At 38.7% G+C, this 21,523-nt stretch overlaps 2 protein-coding genes across 2 annotated transcripts in view; both read left to right on the top strand.

Annotated features, from left to right (window-relative positions):
• The window catches only part of LRP12 (LDL receptor related protein 12), a 50,043-nt gene extending 36,644 nt beyond the window's left edge, over positions 1-13,399 (top strand). Inside the window, exons 4-7 of the mRNA XM_038126877.1 lie at positions 924-1,126; positions 5,743-6,844; positions 7,675-7,807; positions 10,176-13,399. Of these exons, the coding sequence (XP_037982805.1) occupies positions 924-1,126; positions 5,743-6,844; positions 7,675-7,807; positions 10,176-11,042 (2,305 nt within the window). The 3' untranslated portion in view covers positions 11,043-13,399. The remainder of the gene's footprint in view (positions 1-923; positions 1,127-5,742; positions 6,845-7,674; positions 7,808-10,175) is intronic.
• A 7,712-nt stretch (positions 13,400-21,111) lies between these two features.
• DPYS (dihydropyrimidinase) overlaps positions 21,112-21,523 on the top strand; it is a 28,877-nt gene continuing 28,465 nt past the window's right edge. The window contains exon 1 of the mRNA XM_038129121.1: positions 21,112-21,506. Within this exon, the coding sequence (XP_037985049.1) occupies positions 21,237-21,506 (270 nt within the window). The 5' untranslated portion in view covers positions 21,112-21,236. The remainder of the gene's footprint in view (positions 21,507-21,523) is intronic.

Here is a 21,523-nt window from a genome sequence, read left to right as displayed (position 1 = left end):
TTCATAGACTTGATTATAAAACTGCATTCCTGCAGATTTTTTTTCGGTTTCCAGTTCAGACTTGCTGACCTAAGAAACTGCTCTTCATTATGAAGTATTTGCTTTGACAGACATCAGTTACTTGTTTAAGTTCTGCCTCTTAATTTAAACAGTCTCTCTACTAAATATTTGACTGGCATAAATGCAATGTAAAGTAGGTAAAACTGTTCAGCTACTAGAATGCTTTCTGAAATTTTCATACTGTTTATTTTTAATAAAACTATTTTTTTCTTTCATGTTGTTTTCTTCCCCTCATATATCCCACATTTCAGTTCTGATAGTGCTCTGCTGTCTGTACAGACCTGTTTTGCAGTCTCCCTTTCACACATCCTTACTATGGCAGCTTGTCTTGACCAAGTGCAGCCATGCCATGGCAGTCCATGCCATAATGCTGGGGTAGCTGAGTAGTGCAACTGGGAGAAAGCCTTATCTGAAAACATAACTTTGAACAATTTACCTGTATTTATAATGTCAAATCATGTTGCTGCCATAAGTGTAGTATTAGCTAAAATTCTGGTGAAATTTGAGTTAAAATCACTTAGTAGTGTATGAAAATCGTTAAATGAAACACATAAGGACAATTTCACTACCAGAATTTTAGATTAAGACAGTGTGTGTTTTTGTAGCAAAATTGCATTTCCTAAGTGGTGGATGCAATATTTTGTTCCACAGAATAGATCCTTGCTGTCCTCATAATATAAAACTACCAGCACAAGGTTAAACCCTATTTCTACAAGGGTAGAGAGAAGCTACTCTATTTCAGAAGAAGAAGTACTTATTTAAAAAAAACCAAACCTTCAGGCTAATTTTCATGTGTAGTAATTCAGCATCTTGTTTGTGTAATATTTAGTTCAGTAGCAATTTTGACGTTTTCTCTTTTTCAGCTTTCAAGATTTTGATGTTCAGGGATCTCGACGATGCAGCTCAGATTGGTTAACAATTGGAAGCTACAAGAACATTGAAGGCTATAGAGCATGTGGCTCTTCCATTCCCTCACCATACATCTCTTCACAGGATCATGTTTGGATAAGGTTTCATTCAGATGATAGCATCTCCAGAAAAGGCTTCAGATTAGCCTACTTTGCTGGTATGTTTCAAAGATACCTAGTATAATTTTATGGTTTCACTTTTTGTTTCCTGTTTCAAGAATTGCTTCCTTCTGACAGGGTGCAGTACTGACTACATGTCTTTTCCGTAGTCACCTCAAGGTCTATTGAAATCAGAGAAAATACAGATTAGGTAATGTATTTTGATCCCATGCACAATCTGAATATTCAAAGTGGGAGTAATAATAAGCAGATTGAATGATATTTGGGAAGTAAAGGTTAGCCAGTAGTAGTAGGCACCTGGAAGTTCTTTAAACATAGTAAGATTTGAAATGTTTTCATCAAACTAAAATTAATTTGTTGAAGTGGTTGGGTAAAGCTCTGAGTATTATAAATACAGTGAGAGAGGAAATAAATGGCAGGATTTTTTTTTTACATTTCTCACAGAATTTGCATCAATTTTCCCATCTCCAGAAGGCATACTATCTTTAAAAAAATAAATCTAAAAAAATCCCCCCAAATTGATAGATTATTCCAGCCAAGTACAGACATGGTTCTGTACATGCAGAATTTTTCTTGTGTATTTGCAGGATGTGTTAAGAACCAGTTATCAGTAGTAATAGTTTGAGACTGTTTTGTGAGCCATTCTTGTTTTATTCAAGGTTGCCAAGAGAGAGGAGGAAGCCAGTCGTGGGTCAAGACTAGTTCCGAACTTTTCCTGGCTTTAGGAGATATTACAGTTTTATGTAATAGCATGATTATGGTGTTCTACATCATGATCATCCCAAATACTGGATTAGATTTTTCTTGGTTTTCGCAATGATTTCATTCTACCTTACTCCCTCCGAGTGTACCTATATCCACTCACTGGCCTGCTCCAGATTTCTGTGCACACCGACTTTTGACTCCTCCATAAAACAATTCATACTTGTAAACATATCCAGTGCTACCCACCTTCAAAACTGTTCCAAGATGATTCACTTGATCTTCTCTAGTCTAAGCTCCTAGTTTTTACTCTGCTCTCTTCTTACCTTGTAGCTTCCTCCATTATGTCAGTCTCTCACAAACAAATTTCCAAGCAGGCATATCCCTCTCTGCCACCTGTTTTCAAGTCTACAAAAAAGCTCCTGCTGTGGTTCAGCTCCTTGCACTTTAGCAGGTCTTGGGGAAGTAATGCAGCCTTGCATTTGAAGCTGGCCCAGCTTTCAGGGCAGTATTCTACCTGGGTTTTGTGCACTGTCTCACCAAAAGCATGTCGGGGAGCAGGGAAGAAGCCACTGGCTAGTCAGTCATCCTGTGCTGCTGTTTCTGCCAGTGGCCCAGGGGAATACTGCTACCTGTGTCAGGCATCAGCTCCTGCCCTTTTCACCTCCTTCTTGAAGCAGGTGCAGAGGAAAGGCAGCATTCCTTCCTGAGGGGTTTTGAGAAGGAAAGATACCTGGATGAAAGTGTGGAATGGGTAGGGGAGGTAAGCCATGGGTTTTGTAGAATTTTTCCTCTTCCTCTTTCCAAATCCTTTCCTCTCTTTTTCCTCTGATCTTGAGACAATTTCATTATGTAACCCCTCTTGGAAGAAGCCCTGACATTTTCAGTAAAAAGCAATTTTTTCTGTTAATTGATTTCTTCTATTTTGTGTTGTAGATTAGAGTGCCTAAGACTTTAATCCTATGTTTATAAATGTGGGTTTTTTAAAGAAAAGTTTTATTTTGAAGAGATTTGTTTGGTTTTTTTGGGGTTTTTTTTGCTGAAACTTTGGCTTGAGTTTGCTCCCTGTGTTTGATACAATACTTAGGAAGTATTTCACAGTTGAGGTGTTAGTGTAGTGTTTCAGTGATCAGAGTGGTCTTTTGATATTTTAAACTAACTTGTATATAGGTGAACCATTGACAGTTGCTTTAATAATCATCTGGTCATTTCCGCTTTTGAGTGTCAAAAAAGGCTCCTGAAATGCTAATGCATTTGCTATGCATTCAACTGTGCCATTATGTTTGGTTTCTTCTCATGGGCATCATGCAATAGTGCTCAGATTAACACCTCAATAGATTATTTAATTCAGTGTTTTTAAGGCTACTCTCAAAATTGGCAAGCCATCATAGAAAAAGGGGGAAAAAAACAGTAATACATTAGTTACTTGGATGCAAGTTAGGCCTATCTGTGCTGGAATGATAGAAACACTACAGATTCCAAGTACAAAAGTGACCATTAGGGAGCCCCATGTTTAAAACCTGATGTGGAAGATAGGTCTTGTGAATTGTTTGAATTAATTCTTGTTTAAAGAAAATAAAAGGTAAATATTCATATTTAACTTGAAACAAACCAGTAATAGGAAGACAAAAAGCTTTACAGATAGGAAGGGTACTGGACTAGAAAGTAAATTTTGGGCCACTTTTATTTGTCATTCTTCCCTCTGTCTTCCTCCCACTACTTATTTATCAGCCTTTTAAGTTACAGGAGTTGAAATGGGACAGAGTTTACTAATGATCATGTAGAGTGGAAAATAAAGTTACTAAAAGCCAGGGGTCAATGGCCACTCTAAATGCAGGGAAGAATTGTCTTAGTCCTTTGGCTATGACTGTATATAGGTGCTGCTAAGGATCTTGTGCTATCCTCAAGTCTTTTGTGGCACAGCTCCCGAAGATAGTCTTATTTAGACATCTCTTATAATTTTAAGACTCTAATTTTTGATTCATAGGTAAATTTTCTTCATGTAAGGATTGCAGGATTGGTGATTTAAAATGCTAATTCAGGATTAAGTATCCCAGCTCTTTTCTGGGATGTTTAAAAGCTTGTTGGAGGAAGAGCTTGGGTTGAAGTTGTATCCTGTTTTGTTACTGCAATATTACCATCCCAATATTTATAACTCCATGTTACAGCTTTCTTCTCAACCTCTTCCAGGTTCTACAATGCATAAGGACTGAGCTAGATTATAATCAGTACTTGAACAGGTTCAATGATGCATATTCTCCTACCTCCTACCTACTATTCTATTATCTCCACCTATGGAGCTTAGTCATTCAATTTAGGTAGGACTAGTCTAGCAGTTCAGTTTTACAGGTTTGAAATTCGAGGCCAAGGTTACAACTTTGCCATACTGATATTGTCAACCAAATGTATGTCTGAGTGTACTATAAATACTTACATATCTGTAACAGAACAACAAGATGGTATAATTTATACTACATCTGTTCTTTGAATTTTTTTGTGTGAAATGAACATGTTCTGTAAATTAGTCACTGACAACACTTACATTTTGCTCTTCTTTCATTCTTCAGTCTCTGAAAGCAAATTTGTAGACTTCAACATTCTTCAGCCGTACATGTACCATTTATCACTCTTGATGATTTAATTTTTTCCTGCATTCACTTTTTAAAAGCCTTAGCATTTGTGAAATTTAAAAATTGTGTTGTAGTTTTCTAAAGAAAAAATATTTTTTTAAGTTAGTGTATTTATTTTCAGTGCTTTCTAAGTATTAAAGAAAGAAAAAAAGGAAACAAAATTACTTGTCCTATCACAGCAGATTAGTTCCAGCAAGAAAAATTCAAGCTAGCTGTGAAAACTTATATCAGGTTATGTAGTAAAGCACTGGACCTTTAAAAATACTTGATTGCAGAGGGCCCTGAAGAGCCTGATCAAAAACCAGTTGACCCTGTTTTGAGCGGATGATTTTATTAGATGGCCTCCATTCCAATCTGAATTGTTCTCTTGTAAAAAAAGATAATACATTCTTCTCCTGAGAGCGTTAGGATTTCAGTGAGTTCATCATGCTGTCTTTCCTGTTTCCTTATTAAAATTTAAGGTGTAGTGTTCCTTAGAATGAATGTACATTTGTCTAGTTTATTTTCTGAATTACTGTTGTGTAGGACCATCTGCCTTGCAGACTTGTTTTAAATATTTTGACCATGACAGTTAGTTTTATAGCGAATTTTACAGTCTGTACTGTGGTTTGTAGAAATAACTGATTGAAAATTACAAAGCAGTGTTTGACTCAGCTGAATTGTTGCAGAGCTGAAATAACTTGGATCCCAGGTATGCTTCTGTATTCAACATGGCTGGAACTTCAATAAGTAATGGGAAGCATGCATTTTTGCATTTGCTGCACTCCTGTCTTAGTTGCTGCAGGAGAGAGAGGAGCAAACAGTGGGAAAAGGAGAGGACAGAGGTTTCTTTTTGTGGTTGGTCCTAATATGGAATCTTCAGCTGTCAGCTTCTCTATTGCCTTAGATCCTTTGGTACAAAGTAGGAACCTCCAAAAGCAAGAGAGAGTCTGACTGCTTTTCTGTGAAAGAATTTGACGAGATAACCAGTACTGCAGCACAAAATGTTTCTGTATTTTGAGTGATAGTTGGGAGAGTGTTTTTCTAACTTATTTTTAGCATATTTGAAGTCAGATTTCTCAATAGCTATAAGTGAGCATTGTTTTGTTCCTTGGGTTAAAGTTATTTGACTGAAATCAGCTAAGGACAAGGTTCATGCTGAAGTGTTGATGGAATTTTGACTTGAAAAATCTGTTTTGTCTTTGAATTTGCTGAAAGTTGCCATGGTTTAAAGGCACTTCAGGCATTTGCTTTGCCCTTCTGAAGTACCTGGTGCAGCAAATAAACACAACACAAACCATAAAGTGCTAAACTCTTAAGAAATTTTTTTTTTTAACTTTCAGGGAAATCTGATGAACCAAGTTGTGATTGTGACCAGTTTCATTGTGCTAATGGGAAGTGTATTCCAGAAAGTTGGAAATGTAACAATATGGATGAATGTGGAGACAACTCGGACGAGGAAATCTGTGCCAAAGCTACTCCTCCGACAGCTTCTTCCTTTCAGCCTTGTGCACCTGATCAGTTCCAGTGTCTTTCCCGCTTCACCAAGCTTTATACTTGCCTTCCAGAATCTTTAAAATGTGATGGTAACATTGATTGTCTTGACCTGGGAGATGAAATAGACTGTGATGTGCCAACATGTGGACAGTGGTTAAAATACTTTTATGGTACTTTCAGTTCTCCAAACTATCCTGACTTCTACCCACCTGGCAGCAACTGCACGTGGCTGATAGACACTGGTGATCATCGCAAAGTAATCTTGCGATTCACCGATTTTAAACTTGATGGTACAGGTTATGGAGACTATGTCAAAATATATGATGGATTAGAGGAGAATCCACGGAGGCTGTTGCGTGTACTGACAGCATTTGACTCTCATGCTCCCCTCACTGTTGTTTCATCCTCAGGACAGATAAGAGTGCATTTTTGTGCTGACAAAGTGAATGCTGCAAGGGGGTTCAATGCAACATATCAAGTTGATGGCTTCTGTTTGCCCTGGGAAATCCCATGCGGTGGAAATTGGGGGTGCTACACAGAGCAGCAACGCTGCGATGGTTACTGGCACTGTCCAAATGGAAGGGATGAAACCAACTGCACCATGTGCCAAAGAGATGAGTTTCCCTGCTCTCGAAATGGTGTTTGCTACCCTCGTTCAGATCGCTGCAACTACCAGAATCACTGCCCTAACGGTTCGGATGAAAAGAATTGTTTCTTCTGTCAGCCAGGCAATTTTCACTGTAAAAATAACCGCTGTGTGTTTGAGAGCTGGGTTTGTGATTCTCAAGATGACTGTGGTGATGGCAGTGACGAAGAGAATTGCCCAGTCATTGTGCCCACTAGAGTGATAACTGCAGCTGTCATTGGGAGTCTTATTTGTGGATTGCTGCTTGTCATTGCACTGGGATGTACTTGTAAATTGTACTCACTCAGGATGTTTGAGCGAAGGTCAGTAGAACTCAACTTTATTAAATTTTTTGGTGTTTTCTTTTGTTTGTACTTGAAGTAGTTTTATTGCCATACAGATATTGTTGCACATGATTGGTAAAGACATTGCTCCTTTTTCTTTGATAGTAAAAAGAGGTTAGTTGATCGTAGACTATCAGATTGGAAGGGACCCATAAGGAATATCAAGTCTAACTCCCTACTTCTTGCAGGACATCTGAAGCTAAACCCTGCTAAGACCCATGGCTGAGCATTGTCCAGATGCTCTCTTGAACTCTGAAGGCTGGGTGCCATGGCCCAGTTTCCAGGGGAGCCTGTTCCAGGGACTGACTACTCTCCCAGTGAAGAAAAGGGGATAGAAGTATTCTGATCACTTCACTATAGAGGGTTAAAGCTTTCAGATGGTGTTACCAAAAAGGAAATGTGGGGAAACTGCAGTTAATTAATTTGCAATTTATGTCACAGTTCTGCATATAACAGCATGTTTCTTCTCATGTAGGCTAGTTCATACCAGGATTACATATCCTTCAATCTTTTACAATAATATAAGTGTTACTTGTGGTGCTTTTATATAGCTCATGGGTTTGGGCTGGTTTGTTTGTTCTTAGGAAATTTATTGTTGGGTTTGTTTTTTTTGCTCTCATTTCAGCTGGACAGACGCAGGAACGATTTTACATTCTTTGCCAATTAAATTTCAATTAAATTTGCAAAACGTCATCTTCTGAAATTTTTTATTTCAGATTATAATAGTCTGATGTACTTTCATTCATATATATATATATATATAAAAATCAGTGTCTTATGTATTCTGAAATGTCTTTTTTCTTTGAAAGGTCATTTGAAACTCATTTGTCAAGGGTTGAGGCTGAGCTGTTAAGAAGAGAAGCTCCTCCATCCTATGGACAATTAATTGCCCAGGGTTTAATTCCACCAGTTGAAGATTTCCCTGTTTGTTCCCCAAATCAGGTAAGATTTTAAACTAGCAGGCAGACCCCTTAAATTTTAAGGAGACTGAAATAAAGAATATTTTAACTTTCATCTGCTTCCTTTTCCTCTTTAGCCTTTCCTTTTTCTCCTTTCAAGTCAAGTGTTGATAGTATACAAATGATTAGCCCTTGAACAAAATCATGATATAGTAACACCACAGTTTCTTTTGCAGGCTTTCTTTCATTGGTAATGCCAGTAATGCAGACTATAAACCCCCTCTTGCATGAAAAGTAATAGATTGGTAGATCTAATTGTATGTTCTGTATTACTGTTGTGAAAGTAAAAATTGCAAGATGGCACTTTGAAATTTGGGAAAGAAGACCTAGACTTCTAATGCAGAATGGTGGTTCATGTGCACAGTGTGTAGGTATGTTCATGCCTGCTGAGCATAACAAGATGATGGGGAAAGACAGGGTGTCATATCATATAATATTATCATGAATGAGTAATAAAGCAAAAGCTAGTAAATGGCAGTCAGTAGTTTCTAGTCACCCAGATTCAGAGGTGGGTGATTAGTGCATTTCTTACTTGGTTGATAAATGAGTTTCTCTCAAAAAACATCAAGGAGTTAAAAAATGTCTTTCAGTTATAAAGCTCTTGTGAGAAATAGAAGTCTTAGTCTGGGAATCCTGGTGTGCTCTATTAGAGTTGGCATTAATTATATTGTGTTGCAGTTAATACAGCAAAGTTTATGGTAAGAAAAAATTGCATGATTATTGCATGTTCTTTCATGCTCACATGTTCACAAGCAGCTGGGATCTGCCACAAAAGATTACAGGAAAAGAGGAAAATGAACTGCAATTTGCATGAGAGGCTTTAAAGAAACATTGTAAATATTTTTTGCATAGCTAAATTAGCACTGAACTTCATTAATGAATCTAATAAATGTCTGTAGTGAACACTGTAGAATCCCTTGTTCTTTTTCAGTGTGTTACTGTGGTTATAATGAAGATCAGTATGTTTCTGTTTCAAACTAATTCTATACTTTTACAATTTGTCTTGCTGTCCTCTTTTCCAAAAAAAAATTAACCTTCACCAGTTTATGATGGATCTGTGTTCACAAGTCTCTTGAGGTAGGGTTAGCTTAAGAAAGTCTCTGGAGACAATGCAGTTGTCATGCCCAGATGTGTAAGTCCTCTAGTACAGGTAACTTGAAACAAACCAGTGCTTTCTGAAGAAGCACTCTCTGAAGGATGGTGGAAGAGAGATGAAGGTGACAGCTTAAGAACACTAAATTTCAGTTTTTATAAATTGTGGGAAATACATGCGTGTATGTTAAGAGTTTAATCAGGGAATGACTCTTCTGAAGAATATTCTATTTTTTTGCCATAATCTTAATGAAAAGTTGTTAATATGGACTTTATCCTCTAATTAAACACATTTGTGAATATTTTTAGAATGATGAGCACCTGGAAGATCTTCTACCCTATTTGAGAATGGAGCTACTTAGCTGAGGCAGTGTTTTCTCTAAGTTTGAATTAGGGATCTCCAAGACAAAGGAGTTTGTGTACTTATGTTTATGTTACCTTACAGTTGAAAAGTTATACAGGATTTTAAACAGGAAAATTCAGACATGCATTCTTCTGTAGCTGGATAACTAGAAAATGTATAGCGAATTTGGGAAATTTATAGTTTAGAACACATAAGATAATTTTATTTAAACAGAAGCATTAAAGCATTTTGAAATTGGAATTAACTGATTCTATCAGAAAGGGGGGCAAAAAAATCAAACCATGAGCCTCTGCTGGAGAAGATACTTAATTTAGTCCCTTTGAGGCAGCCCTGTGGTAGTGGATGAAGAAGGTGGCCACCTTTGTTAAATCTTTCTGGAAGACTTTGTTTACAAATCCTAAACTTTTTGAGACATGTTTCTATGTGCTATACTCTAAAATCTACCGTGACTACCTTTTTGGTAAGACTGTTTGTAGCAGATTTTGTGTGCCTGCTCTACTGGCTCTGTGGTTGTACTTTTCTTTAATCTGTGTTCCCTATCCAGATTATAGTGCCTTGCTTTCACATTGTCTTTATATAGAGATCCTTTATTAGGGCAGAAATATACCTTGTATTGAAGTCTTTGCTCTTTTATTGCCTTTGCATATGTATTTCCACTTAATTTGCCTGTTTATAATGTTTTTTCCTCTAGAGCACCTAGACTTTTGTCATGCCCACTTTTTTTTCTTTTTTAAATAGCCTTTTGCTGCATATACCAGATCCTTATTAAGAAAGATGCAACATTTTGTAATATTTAAGATTCTACATTTAACTTTGTTAAATGCTGTTTTGCACAATAGTTAATAGTTAACCCGCAGACTGTCAGTGCTTGATTGTTGCTTGTCTTCTTATTTAGGCTTCAGTTCTGGAAAACCTCAGGCTGGCAGTACGATCTCAGCTTGGATTTACCTCAATCAGACTTCCTATTGCTGGCAGATCAAGTAACATTTGGAATCGAATTTTTAATTTTGCAAGGTCACGTCATTCTGGATCGTTGGCATTGGTCTCGGCGGATGGAGATGATGTTGCCAGCCAAAGTACTAGTAGGGAAGGTGAAAGAAATAATACTCACAGAAGTTTGTTTTCAGTTGAATCTGATGATACAGACACAGAAAATGAAAGAAGAGACACAGCAGGAGCAGTTGGTGGTGTTGCTGCCACCTTGCCTCAAAAAGTCCCTCCTGCAACAGCAATAGAAGCAACAGTGGGAGCGTGTGGGAGTTCCTCTGCTCAGAGCAGCAGCAGCAGCAGCACCACGGATGGTGGAAGGGAAGTGACAAGTGTAGAGCCCCCAAGCACAAGTCCCGCACGCCACCAGCTCTCGAGCGCACTAAGCCGTATGACTCAAGGCTTACGCTGGGTACGCTTTACTTTAGGGAGATCAAGCTCAGTGAATCAGAACCAAAGTCCTTTGAGACAGCTTGATAATGGGGTAAGTGGAAGAGAAGAGGATGATGATGTTGAAATGTTAATTCCAGTCTCTGATGTAGCATCAGACTTTGACATGAATGACTGTTCAAGACCTCTACTTGATCTCAGCTCAGATCAAGGACCAGGGCTTAGACAGCCTTACAGTGCAACACATCACAGTGTAAGGTCATGCAGTCGAGATGGCCCCTGTGAGAGCTGTGGCATCGTACACACTGCCCAGATACCCGACACTTGCTTAGAGGCAACAGTGAAAAACGAAACTAGTGACGATGAGGCATTATTACTCTGCTAGGTACGGATTGTTTAGGAAAGATTGTGTACAAGTTGGAGCAATATCTGTCATTGTTTTGTACTTCACAGTTAAAATTAGTTTTTAGTTTTAAAAAATTCAGGACAACAATATGTTAAAGTTATTTTAGCCTGTGTGGTTGATTAAACTTTTCTTATACTGGATGACATTATGGAACTATAGGAGTGAACATTTTAATGGCTCTGAATACACAATGTGTGTATCCAGTATAATTGGATTACTCTTTAAACTGAAGTTTTCCCTATTAGTTTCAAATTTAGTTTATTCTGGTACTGTAGTTCAAACCTCAAACATGGCTGCTCAAGACTTAGTGGCTGCCTGTTTAACCCCATATTAACAGGTGAATTTGTACAGAATTATTTTCCTTTTGGAACTGACTCTGTTGTATTATTGCCAACATACTTGTAACTTAATATACTAAATATGGTAAGGATTGTTAATGTAAAATATGTACTTTTCTTTGAGTTTATTCAACATTTTGTCTAAATATTCTTGAATTTCATCATAATGTGAACTTACTTAAAGGGAGGAGAAACTTTCTCCAGGAGCATTCTTTTTCTTTCAGAAGTACAAAATGCAATGATATATGAAATTTAGGCATAATAGATAAACTGATGGCAGAAGCTTTTTTAGCACTGACTTTCCTAAACTGCAGTCTAATATGGTACAAGCCAAATAGTATGTAAAATCCCCAGTCATTAGTCTTTTTGATTTGAAGTAAAAAAGGGCCGAAGATATTACAATATGTGTTAGTTCTTTAAATATCCGATATGTACAAATACACTACAGAATAAGTTCCAACTGGTAATAGATCTTTCCCTAATACTGTAGGGTATAAAGCTTGTTTGGACTCAAGGGATTTGCACTAAAATCATATTAAGGTCTCTAATGAGCTTAGTGCACAAGCACTATCACTTTAAGTACTATTATTGTCTAATATTGCAATGGCTATATATTTCCATGGCTCTTTTCTTGGGGTGTTGCGTTTTTGTTGCAATTGAATTTGCTTTACTAATTCCCTATTTATTCATTGTATTTAAAAACTGGTTTACTCAGTTGCAGACTGGTTGTTTAAAAAAAACCAAAAGAAAACCCTTTTAGTGTATTTTTTATGATATTACATGTTGGAGCAAAACAGATCAGTGAGGAAAAAAGCTCATAACTTCCAATTTTGTGATAAGCAGGTTAATATGTGGCTACTAGTGTGACAACAAGAAACTACACCTTTTAAAAACAAAACTGTCAACTACTGTTTTATTTATTCTTTGCCAGTCTGTTTTTAGTAGGCTTAAAGATCCAGTATGAAATGTATTTGTGTGTGATTGTATGCTATTTATTAAATTTTAAATACTTTGTTGAATGTCATTTTAAAGCATGTTTAAAGTCTTGTGCATTTCTGTCGTGTTATGCTGTCAGGCAGAACTGACTAAAATTTTAATATGTATCAAAATTAAATTGAATTTTTGTTATGTTTTTGAGGTACTTTTAAAGATAAATCCAAGGTCTGTCTGGCTTTTTATTTCTTTTAAATCCTCATCTCTGAAGTACAAATCATATGCAGAAGGAACAAACAATTGAATGGTTTCCAAAGTGTATATATCTTCTCCCTCTTCTCTTCATTCACAGACACTGGGATGAAAAAAATAAGTGATTTTACCATCTGGTTGATTTTTTTCATGAGAGTTAGCAGGTAAATTCTGAGTTCAGGATGCAATGACGTAGATTTGTGCTTTTGAGGAACCTTATGTGCAATACAGTTGTAAAAGATTTTATTATAACGACCCATGCGGTTTCAGGATTCAGAACAGATCACATCACGCTGGTACCAGATCAGGTACAAGTTGGCCCATAATTACACATACTCAAGTAAAAGTCATCAATGGCCATTTTTATTCACATTGAATAATATCTAAATCTGTGGGTAATCTCTAGTCTGATTTCAGTAGCGTTGCTTACAGAGCAGGCAGCTTTGCAATAGGAACATGGTAACACACCCTGAAGTATATGTGAACAGTATGTCCTGGTATAAAATACTGGGTTTTTAAACCTTCCTAATTAATTGTCATTAGAAACTGGTTGTGGAAATGCTTGTCCCTGAGGCAGATAAATTTTAAAGAGTCTTCACAGAATACCTTCAGTGTTTAATACACATAGTGATCTAAATTTGTTCCATTAGATGCCCCAAATAGCATGTACCTATGGACTCCATATTGCAGATGTAAAAAGAACACAATGTTTAATTTGTTTTAAAGGACAAATGCTACACATTTAACTGAGAAGTTGGATTTGATTGATAATTTGGAAAATTGTAAATAAAATTCATATTTGTATGAGGTGAATTTGTTGCAGTGATTTTTTTTCTTAGTGATATTAAAAGGAGTGATTGATTTTTCTTTTGATTAATGTGTGAGTGATTGATTGCATTTGTTTTGTTTGGTTTTATTGAGGGTTCCGATAAGACATTATTACCCTGTTTCTTTTTATGCTTGAGAGCTTGAATTAGTATTTTGTTTAATTGATTCTTGATTTAGCTGTGCTACAATACTAGGGCAGTTTGAGAAAATGTCAGAAATATTTACTGTGGAATTATCTTGTTTTCTGTAATAAACTACTTTCATCTGCCAGCTTTGAAGAATCTAGGTTATTGTGAGGCAAGTTTTCTCCTCATGTAAAGTTATTTAAACATGGAAACAGTTTGTCACCGTCCTTATTCACATACCACACTTTTTTTTTTTGACATTTGAAACTTTGTGGGGGGCTGACTGAGCTTCGGATGGTGCAAGGGCTTGTTTTGTTTCCAAAGTTCATTTTCAGTACAAGTTCAGCAAGTGTTGCTGATAAACTCTTCTTTCAAAACAGGTTCCTGGAGCGGATGCTGGAATTAGTTACTGTATTATGTGTTCACTTTCTGTCTGAATGTCAAAGCATGAACTTGTGCCAAAGCTTGGATTCAATCCAGGGAAATCAAGTTCAGGTTGGGACACAGATACTGTTTCAGTGAAGTTTATATATTAAATACTCAATGCAGATCAAATCATGGCTTTTTCTGTTGGGATGGGGTTTTGCTTCCTTTCTGAAAAGTGAGTGTTTTATTCTCCTATGTACATCTCTAGATATTCAACTGTCATGGTATTCCTGAGGAAGTGCTGCACATTTCCCATAAATATTGGTTTAAGTCAAAAGTTTTAGTCTTCCTGCAGTTGTGATGAAGCTTTCTGTGAAGTGTTTTGTCAGTTTGTGGGGTTTTTTTGACTGTATCTCTTTTCTTCCTCCCTTGTGAGTTTCTGAAAATAAGCAGTTGGTAACTGAATTCCTCCAGGACATCAGCTACAAATCAATTGCCCAGAATGGGGTGTGTTCTGAAAGGACAAGGGAGAAGACTGTCTTGTCCCTTTGCCAAGTCACCAAAAGTATATAGAGGTAAGCAGATTGATAGTTAAAACTCTTTCCCTTCTATCCTCCACTGGGATTTCACTAATTAGCTTTTGCTTCATCCAAATAAATGAAAGTCCATAATTATTTGACTTGATACAGAGAAGTTTTATAGCACAACATTCATGTCAATAAGTCTAGTTGAGGTTTCTGTTCATATGCAGTACCCACTATCTGGTGAATAGTAACTTGGGGAAGAGAATGTAGGATTCACTAAACTGAAGTATTACCTAAGAATTCAGATGGACAAGACTCCCCACATCATCGATGGAGGGGAATAAGAGACATCACCCTGAGCAGTGTCAGTTAGTGATTCCTAATCACATTTTGAGAAAGGGAATTTACAGTAAACAAAATTTAGCTAATCTTTGTAAATATCTGAGCACAAATTGGTGTTTGTGATATTTTTATGTGCACACTGAAATTTAGCAGAAGAGTTTAGCTTCCTGCATTAATTTCTCCTAGTGACCAAGTTGCATCCTGTTGTCAAAGAACCAAAGAAAGGATTCAAATGCAAGTGAAGTTTTTGCAAAATTGAGGTTTTTTATGAGATCACAGTTATCCTTTATGCTGCTTGTGCAGGAAAAAAAATGGGTGGGAAACACAGGAAGCAAAAATAAAAAGATGAAAAGTTGAGTCACTGGATTTTGAATTTGAATTTTAGAAAGGTTGTAATAAAACAGACAAGACACTCTAAAGGAATATAATTACATTACATTGCACAAAGGTTTGGGGGTTTTTTTGGAGACAAACAGTTGCAGGAGACCTTCCCAAAAATAAGTCATAGTGAGTAGGACATGTCAAATCAGGGGATAAGAGAAAGAAGGAAGGAGTTATGGTTTAGTGTCAACTTCCTTACAAATAATAAGGGTTTCTTATGCAAAATGTAAAGGATAAAGAAATAAGCTTGCTTTAAGGAATAAGGACATGATCCCTGAAATAAGCATACATTGTACATATTATCTAAGAGGCAGGTGTCTGAATTCAGAGCAGAAATCTCAGATTTCATCACAGCATGATGACTTGTGGTGTTACAGGGGTTTAGAATTGCATTTGCACCTTTGCAATGAAATAATCATACATCTGAAGGTGTGCCAACAGAACTGAAGAAATAGATTTATCTGCTTCTCCAGGTTTATAAAATTGAGGAAAAACAACTGGTAAGATACATTGGTTTAATCTGTCGTCTTTCCTGTGGTTAGTTAAGAACCACATTGAACAGCCACAGCTAGAAGTAGTTCTGGTGCACCAGAGGAAAAAGAGGAGCAATACACAGGATAGTGAGGAATGTCATAAACTGACATTGTATTTCTGCAGTGGCACAGCAAGGAACAGAGATGTTCAGCTTTGCTTTCTCTCATCTACTCTGTTGGCCAGCAGTTTTACTTCTGACTTTGTGTTCCTTCAATAGATGTTGAGTTCGAGAGTTGGAGAAAATATGACTAATATTTTGCAATATTTTTTAGACAATGCATTAGTAAAGATAACAGTTTCCAAAGATAGCTAATCCCTGTGGTTTTGTGGTTTTGTTTCTTGGAGTTTGGAAAAATCCCACCTAAGTACTTAGTTTCTTTGACTGAGATTATGCTCTGGGAATGATGAGTATGATGAGTTTTTTTCCCACAGTACTGTGAGACTTAGAACTTCAATGCCCAAGTTGAACTGTCTCGCACATATTTAGAAAGTGGGCCCTTATTGAGCCAATGAATAGTGAAAAGAGCAAAGAGCACTTTGAGAGAGAGTATGAGGGTTTCTTAGTTGCTCCTCTGCTGGATTCCTGGTCATTCCTTTTTCTTTATTGGTTGTACTGTCTGTAGTTCACCTTTGTGATCAAAGAGGAGGAGGCACTTGGCCTTATGAAATGAGAGAACATTCACTGCTTACTGTTTCTCTAAAAAGTAGAATGGTCTTCAGCACACACACACCTTTGGCTGCCTGCCTTTGTGTCACAGGTGTGGGACCCAAGGCTGAGTGCTAATGGGCTTCATCCCTGCTAATGTGTTTGGGGAAAGACTGGCACTAGGATCTTGGATGTAGCCCAGTATTTAGGAAAGCGTGTTTATAGTTCAGGTGATGTGGAACTAGAGGATTGAACTCCTTTCTTAATGTTCTTTAGCCTTATTTTGTTATAGAAAACCATGGGGTATGCTTGCTAGTTTTGGAAAGCTTTTCCTTTTACAGCTGAAGAAGGCTTGAGAGCTTAGGTTTTGAAACCTCACCACTTGTTAGTGTCTGAAACTCCATCTCATGAAAGTAGCCAGCAGACTCTTCTGAAAACTTGTGAGGTTTTGACAAGGGCACCTGACTCATCTCACAATTATGAAGACTTTACAGGTGCAATTACATTTAGACCATCTGGTTTTATTGAACGAGTGTTAAATTCCCACTGCAAAGAAGAGGAGTGTGAAAGTAAATCCCAGGTGAACAGGCATTGTGGATTTTTAATAGGAGTTGCAAAGAAGTGCCTGCTGAGTGTTCAGTCCTGACTTTCTGAATGTGGCAAAAGATAACCATTCTTTCCTTTCTGCAAACCCAGAGTGCACCTCAAACTCACCAATTCTCCAAAACCTACGGCTTTATCCATCATTACTGAAAGCTGTTGGTACCGTTTTTGTTAATTTTCTTGCATTGCAAATGTGGTTCATGATCCAGTCTTTTTTCCTTGGCGGAAAGTTATGAAAAATAAGTAATATTATTAATCGCACATCTTCATTAGCTGAGCTTTCTTTCTGCTGCTCATTATCAACCTCTAGCTTCCTTCACAAAATGTCTCTGTTTGTTCAAAAGCCCCATTTGTCTGCTGCTCCTGCATTTTGAGATACATTTCAGCTTCACCAACTTTTAATTTGAAGGTTAATGCCAGTAAGAGTCCTGGAGTTAAGAAAAAGCTGAAGACTGTGTGATAGTAGAAGAGCTTTACAGCACTAGGGTATGTTAGAAAGAATGTGAAATCGGATGCAAATGGAAGATAAGAGTAAGGTGTGATAATTAAAAGAGAAGTTAAAAATAAATAGTATTTTATGCAGGCAAGTAGCAGTTAAAGGTTCCAGGATGAAGTGGATGAGAGTATGTGTGTCTCAAAAGACTTTAAACTGATGGTTTATAACTGCATTATAATGGCTTTTAGACATCCTCAAGGTTTGCTGAATGTTCCAAACTTCAGTCCTCTGTTTCTTGCAAACTTATTCCTAAAGCTGCTAAATTATTTTCATTTGGTAAATCATGGATGTGGATTGTGTTTCCTTCAGGGTTGTTCAAATGGAATCAGTTGATCATGAGGCTACTGAGAAACCTCTTTTGATTGTATTTCTGTGATAGTTTCACTAAACAAGACAATCCATATTTAGATTCCTAGGATTATTTGCTTTGCTAGACACAACAAAAGCATGTGATTAGCATGTGATTCAACTTCAGATTTGTGAGTTTGGGAAGACTTTCTGCAATGGCTCTCAAATTGTTGAGCTTCTATGTAACATTTTAGGATCAGTAAATGTTTCCTAACAGGAAACTTCTCTGCAGGGTTGTGGTTTAAGCCCAGCTGGTATTTGATCACTACACAGCCACTCACTCAATCGACTTGGAGGGTGATGGTGTGAAAACTTGTGGGCTTGAGATAATGACAGTTTAATAGGTAAAGCAAAAGCTGCACTTGTGAGCGAAGCAAAACTAATTCATCCCTCACTTCCCAGGGACAGGCAGATGTTCTGCCATCTCCAGAAAAGCAGATCCCCACCATCCACTAACGGTGACTCGGGAAGACAAATGCTGTATTCGCTGAATGTCCCTCCCCTTCCTTCTTGTCCCAGCTTTATATACTGAGCATGACACCATGTGGCTGGGGGTATTCTTGTGGTCAGGCTTTGTCCCCTTCCAGCTTCTTGTGTCCCCTCAGCCTCCTCACTGGTGGGGCAGTATGAGATGCAGAAAAGCCCTTGACGTAGTGCAAGTCTGCTCAGCAAAAATGAGAACTTTCCTTTGTCACCAACAGTTGCGTGTGTTCAGCATAGAGCAATGCCAGGTGATATGACAGAGTTTAACTCTCTTCCAGCCCAGACCACTACAACAGAGCAGAGTCAAACATTGATTATGGGGCAAAGATTTGTTTGAATCTCTGCAAAGAGAAGGATAAAAAGGTAAAATGTTTTGTGTGTAAGTAAATACTACGAAGTCAATTAGGAGCCAGAAGCCCTGTTGGAGCAGCAGTAGATATTCAGTGATCACTAAGAATGTAGGGCCAGTTGCCTTCTCTGAGTATTTTAAGTATTATTTCTGTTCCACCAGTGGTATTTCAGGATATTTTTCCTAGGGACATCTGAGCTGTGGAATATTAAATATTTATCAAATATACATAAATGCAACTGATGTGAAATTATCTTTTTTGGTCCAAATGGTTTAAATAAAGGGGCTGCTTAGACAGAATCTTGTTATATACCAGTATGTTATTTAATGTGTTCAAAACCACCTGTGGGATAAATTCAGTTTTCCTAGGCACAGCATTGTAAGATGTCATATTGCTGGTTTGAGGGTAGCTCTGTAATTCTGAACTGGGCATGAAGTTACAGATAGGAAGGTTTAGGCATTTAAGAGTAGGATCCACAAAGTCTAAATTATTCAAGAGGAAATCAGAGGAGGGGAAACAGAGTTCAAGCCTGTTCTTGTGCAGAAACAGATGTAAATACTCTTGAGCTGTGCTACTCTTTATGCATTTATGTATGAAAGTTATATCAGCTTTTTCCTGTGCAACACACACGAAAAGGGAGCTGAATATCCCAGTGCACACTACAGTCTGCTATGATGTGGCTGATCTGCCTTCAGATCTCCCTCTGCCCACTTTGGCAGAAGGATTTGAGCAGAAACAGTTTATGACTGCCACTAGCCCAAGAGCATACTCAGAGATGACTGTCTAGGTCTGTCATGTCAAAACTCCTTTCATGGAAAATACGAAGTGACCATTGGCCAGGGAGAAATTACAAGAAAGTGACTATTTTAGGTTGGTAGTTTAGTTACTGAAGTGGTGCTGAAATTTCAGGGTGAAGTCTCTTTGCCAATAAATAGTGTAAATTCTGTTGATGCTATTCTACATCAAATCATTAAATATCCATTGGGTGGGCATAGGTACTTAACTGCTATACACCACATGATCAGAAGAACCTCTGACTTTGCTGCCCCCTCTCTTCACTTAACAAATATCACTTAATTTATGCAAAGTGAAGCTGCTTTTCCAAATGAGTTTTGACCTGTTTTGTTGCTGTGTCAGGTTATGAATCCCAGTAGGTCTCTGTTCCGTTGTACAAAGGTGAGGTGTAAGACAGGATACTTTGGGATGAGCAGATAGAAAAGTAAATGTATGGTAAAGCTCTCTTACCCATCATAAGGGAAGGAACAAACACGACATGCTGATGGGAAGGCGAGATTTTCCCAAATGTTATGTCCTTTGTCTAAATGGCATTTTGGTACCCTGTGTGGTACCCTATTTGGTACCCTCTCACAGCCCTCAGAGACAATGTTCTATCTTGCTAAATCATCACCACTGAACTGGAAGAGGTGAGGGGATGAAGATGCGAGTGCTCAGCAGATTTAGGGACACGCTTGAGCAGTGTCATGTCACTGATGAGTTTTAGTGGAAAAAGTGGGAAAATGCCATAGAAACTAGTGCCTCTGAGATGGTACAGAGCAGGTCTTTCCTCTTCTGTGCCAGTCTTTAGCTCATTTTTCACTTTCCCACCTCTATTTACAGGTGTATATTCTGAAACATACAAGCCACATCCTGCCAAGGTCACACCAGCCTGGTGTGAAACCCATCGCAGAGGATCCTGACTTTCCCCTGGCCCTCGGGAAGGGCTCCTGTGGGGCAGGGAGGTTTGAGAGGCCAGTGCAGCTGGGGTGGCAGTGATTGTGTGGGCAGCAGTGTTGGGGGTGTGGCGAGCACAGGCCAGTCTGTGGGGTTGGAGCCATGGGGCAGATGGAGCATCAGCTACTGAAATGGGATTTTCACATGGATATTGGCACACACACCCCAGCTTCCCCCTCAGGCCAGAGTGCTGTCCATGGAGTGTCATTGCAGTGGCAGGGGGAAGCTGTGTTTGGATCCTGAGGGTGGTGTGTCCCAAATCCTTTGAGAAACAGCTTGGGAGCAATGTGGACCCTACCATCTCCATTGAGAAGGACGCAACACTTGGGTCACCAGGGCACTGCACTCTGCCTTTCCCTCTGCACGGGCTGGACCCACGGGCTCTGCAGACATGGCAGCAGGAAGCTCAGGTCACCCTTGGGCTCTCTGGCTGCTTCTGTGGAGAGCCCAGGTGACCCTTGCTTTCCTCAAATGTGGCTGCAAAGAGCTTAGTTTGCTTTTGGGCATCGCAAGATGATAAAATAGCCACATTTTCAAAGCAGCTCAGCAAGTTGCAAACCCCCAGGTGCACAGGGCAGGCTGGAGCGCGTGCTGTGAGAACACCCTGGAGCCCCTGAAAGCCTGGCTCGCTTTGTCCAGGCAGAGTCCAGAGCAGAAAGGGCCCAAGGGCAGTGCCCTGCTCCCATCCGTGTCACTGGGCTGGACGGGAGGTGGGAGGTGGAGCTGCCGGGGGCAGAGGGGGCAGTTCCTCCTCCGGTGTCTGTTTAAAGAGCATGGTGTGGTGTGCGTCTGGGGCCATTTGGAGAGAGCTGCTGTTCTGGGAGGAGAGGGCAGTGAAGTACTCTGAGGAAAGAGCAACTTTCTGAGCTGAGGCCTCACTGTCACCTGCTGGCATGCCACCCCAAATGCAGGCTCGGCAGAGACTTTTGATCAGAGGGGGAAAAGTTGTGAATGATGACCTCTCTGTGGTGGCTGATGTGTATGTGGAAGATGGAGTGGTGCAGCAGGTGGGACCAAACCTAAACCCAGCACCCTCGACTGGACTTCTTGTGCTGGATGCAACCAACAAGCTGGTGATCCCTGGGGGCATTGATACTCACACACACATGGAGTTCCCTTTCATGGGTAGCAGGTCAAAAGATGACTTCTACACTGGAACCAAGGTGGGTGCACATGTGCA

Source organism: Motacilla alba, chromosome 2, assembly GCF_015832195.1.
Source record: "Motacilla alba alba isolate MOTALB_02 chromosome 2, Motacilla_alba_V1.0_pri, whole genome shotgun sequence".
NCBI lineage: Eukaryota > Metazoa > Chordata > Aves > Passeriformes > Motacillidae > Motacilla > Motacilla alba.
This window is presented reverse-complemented; position numbering and strand designations above follow the sequence as displayed.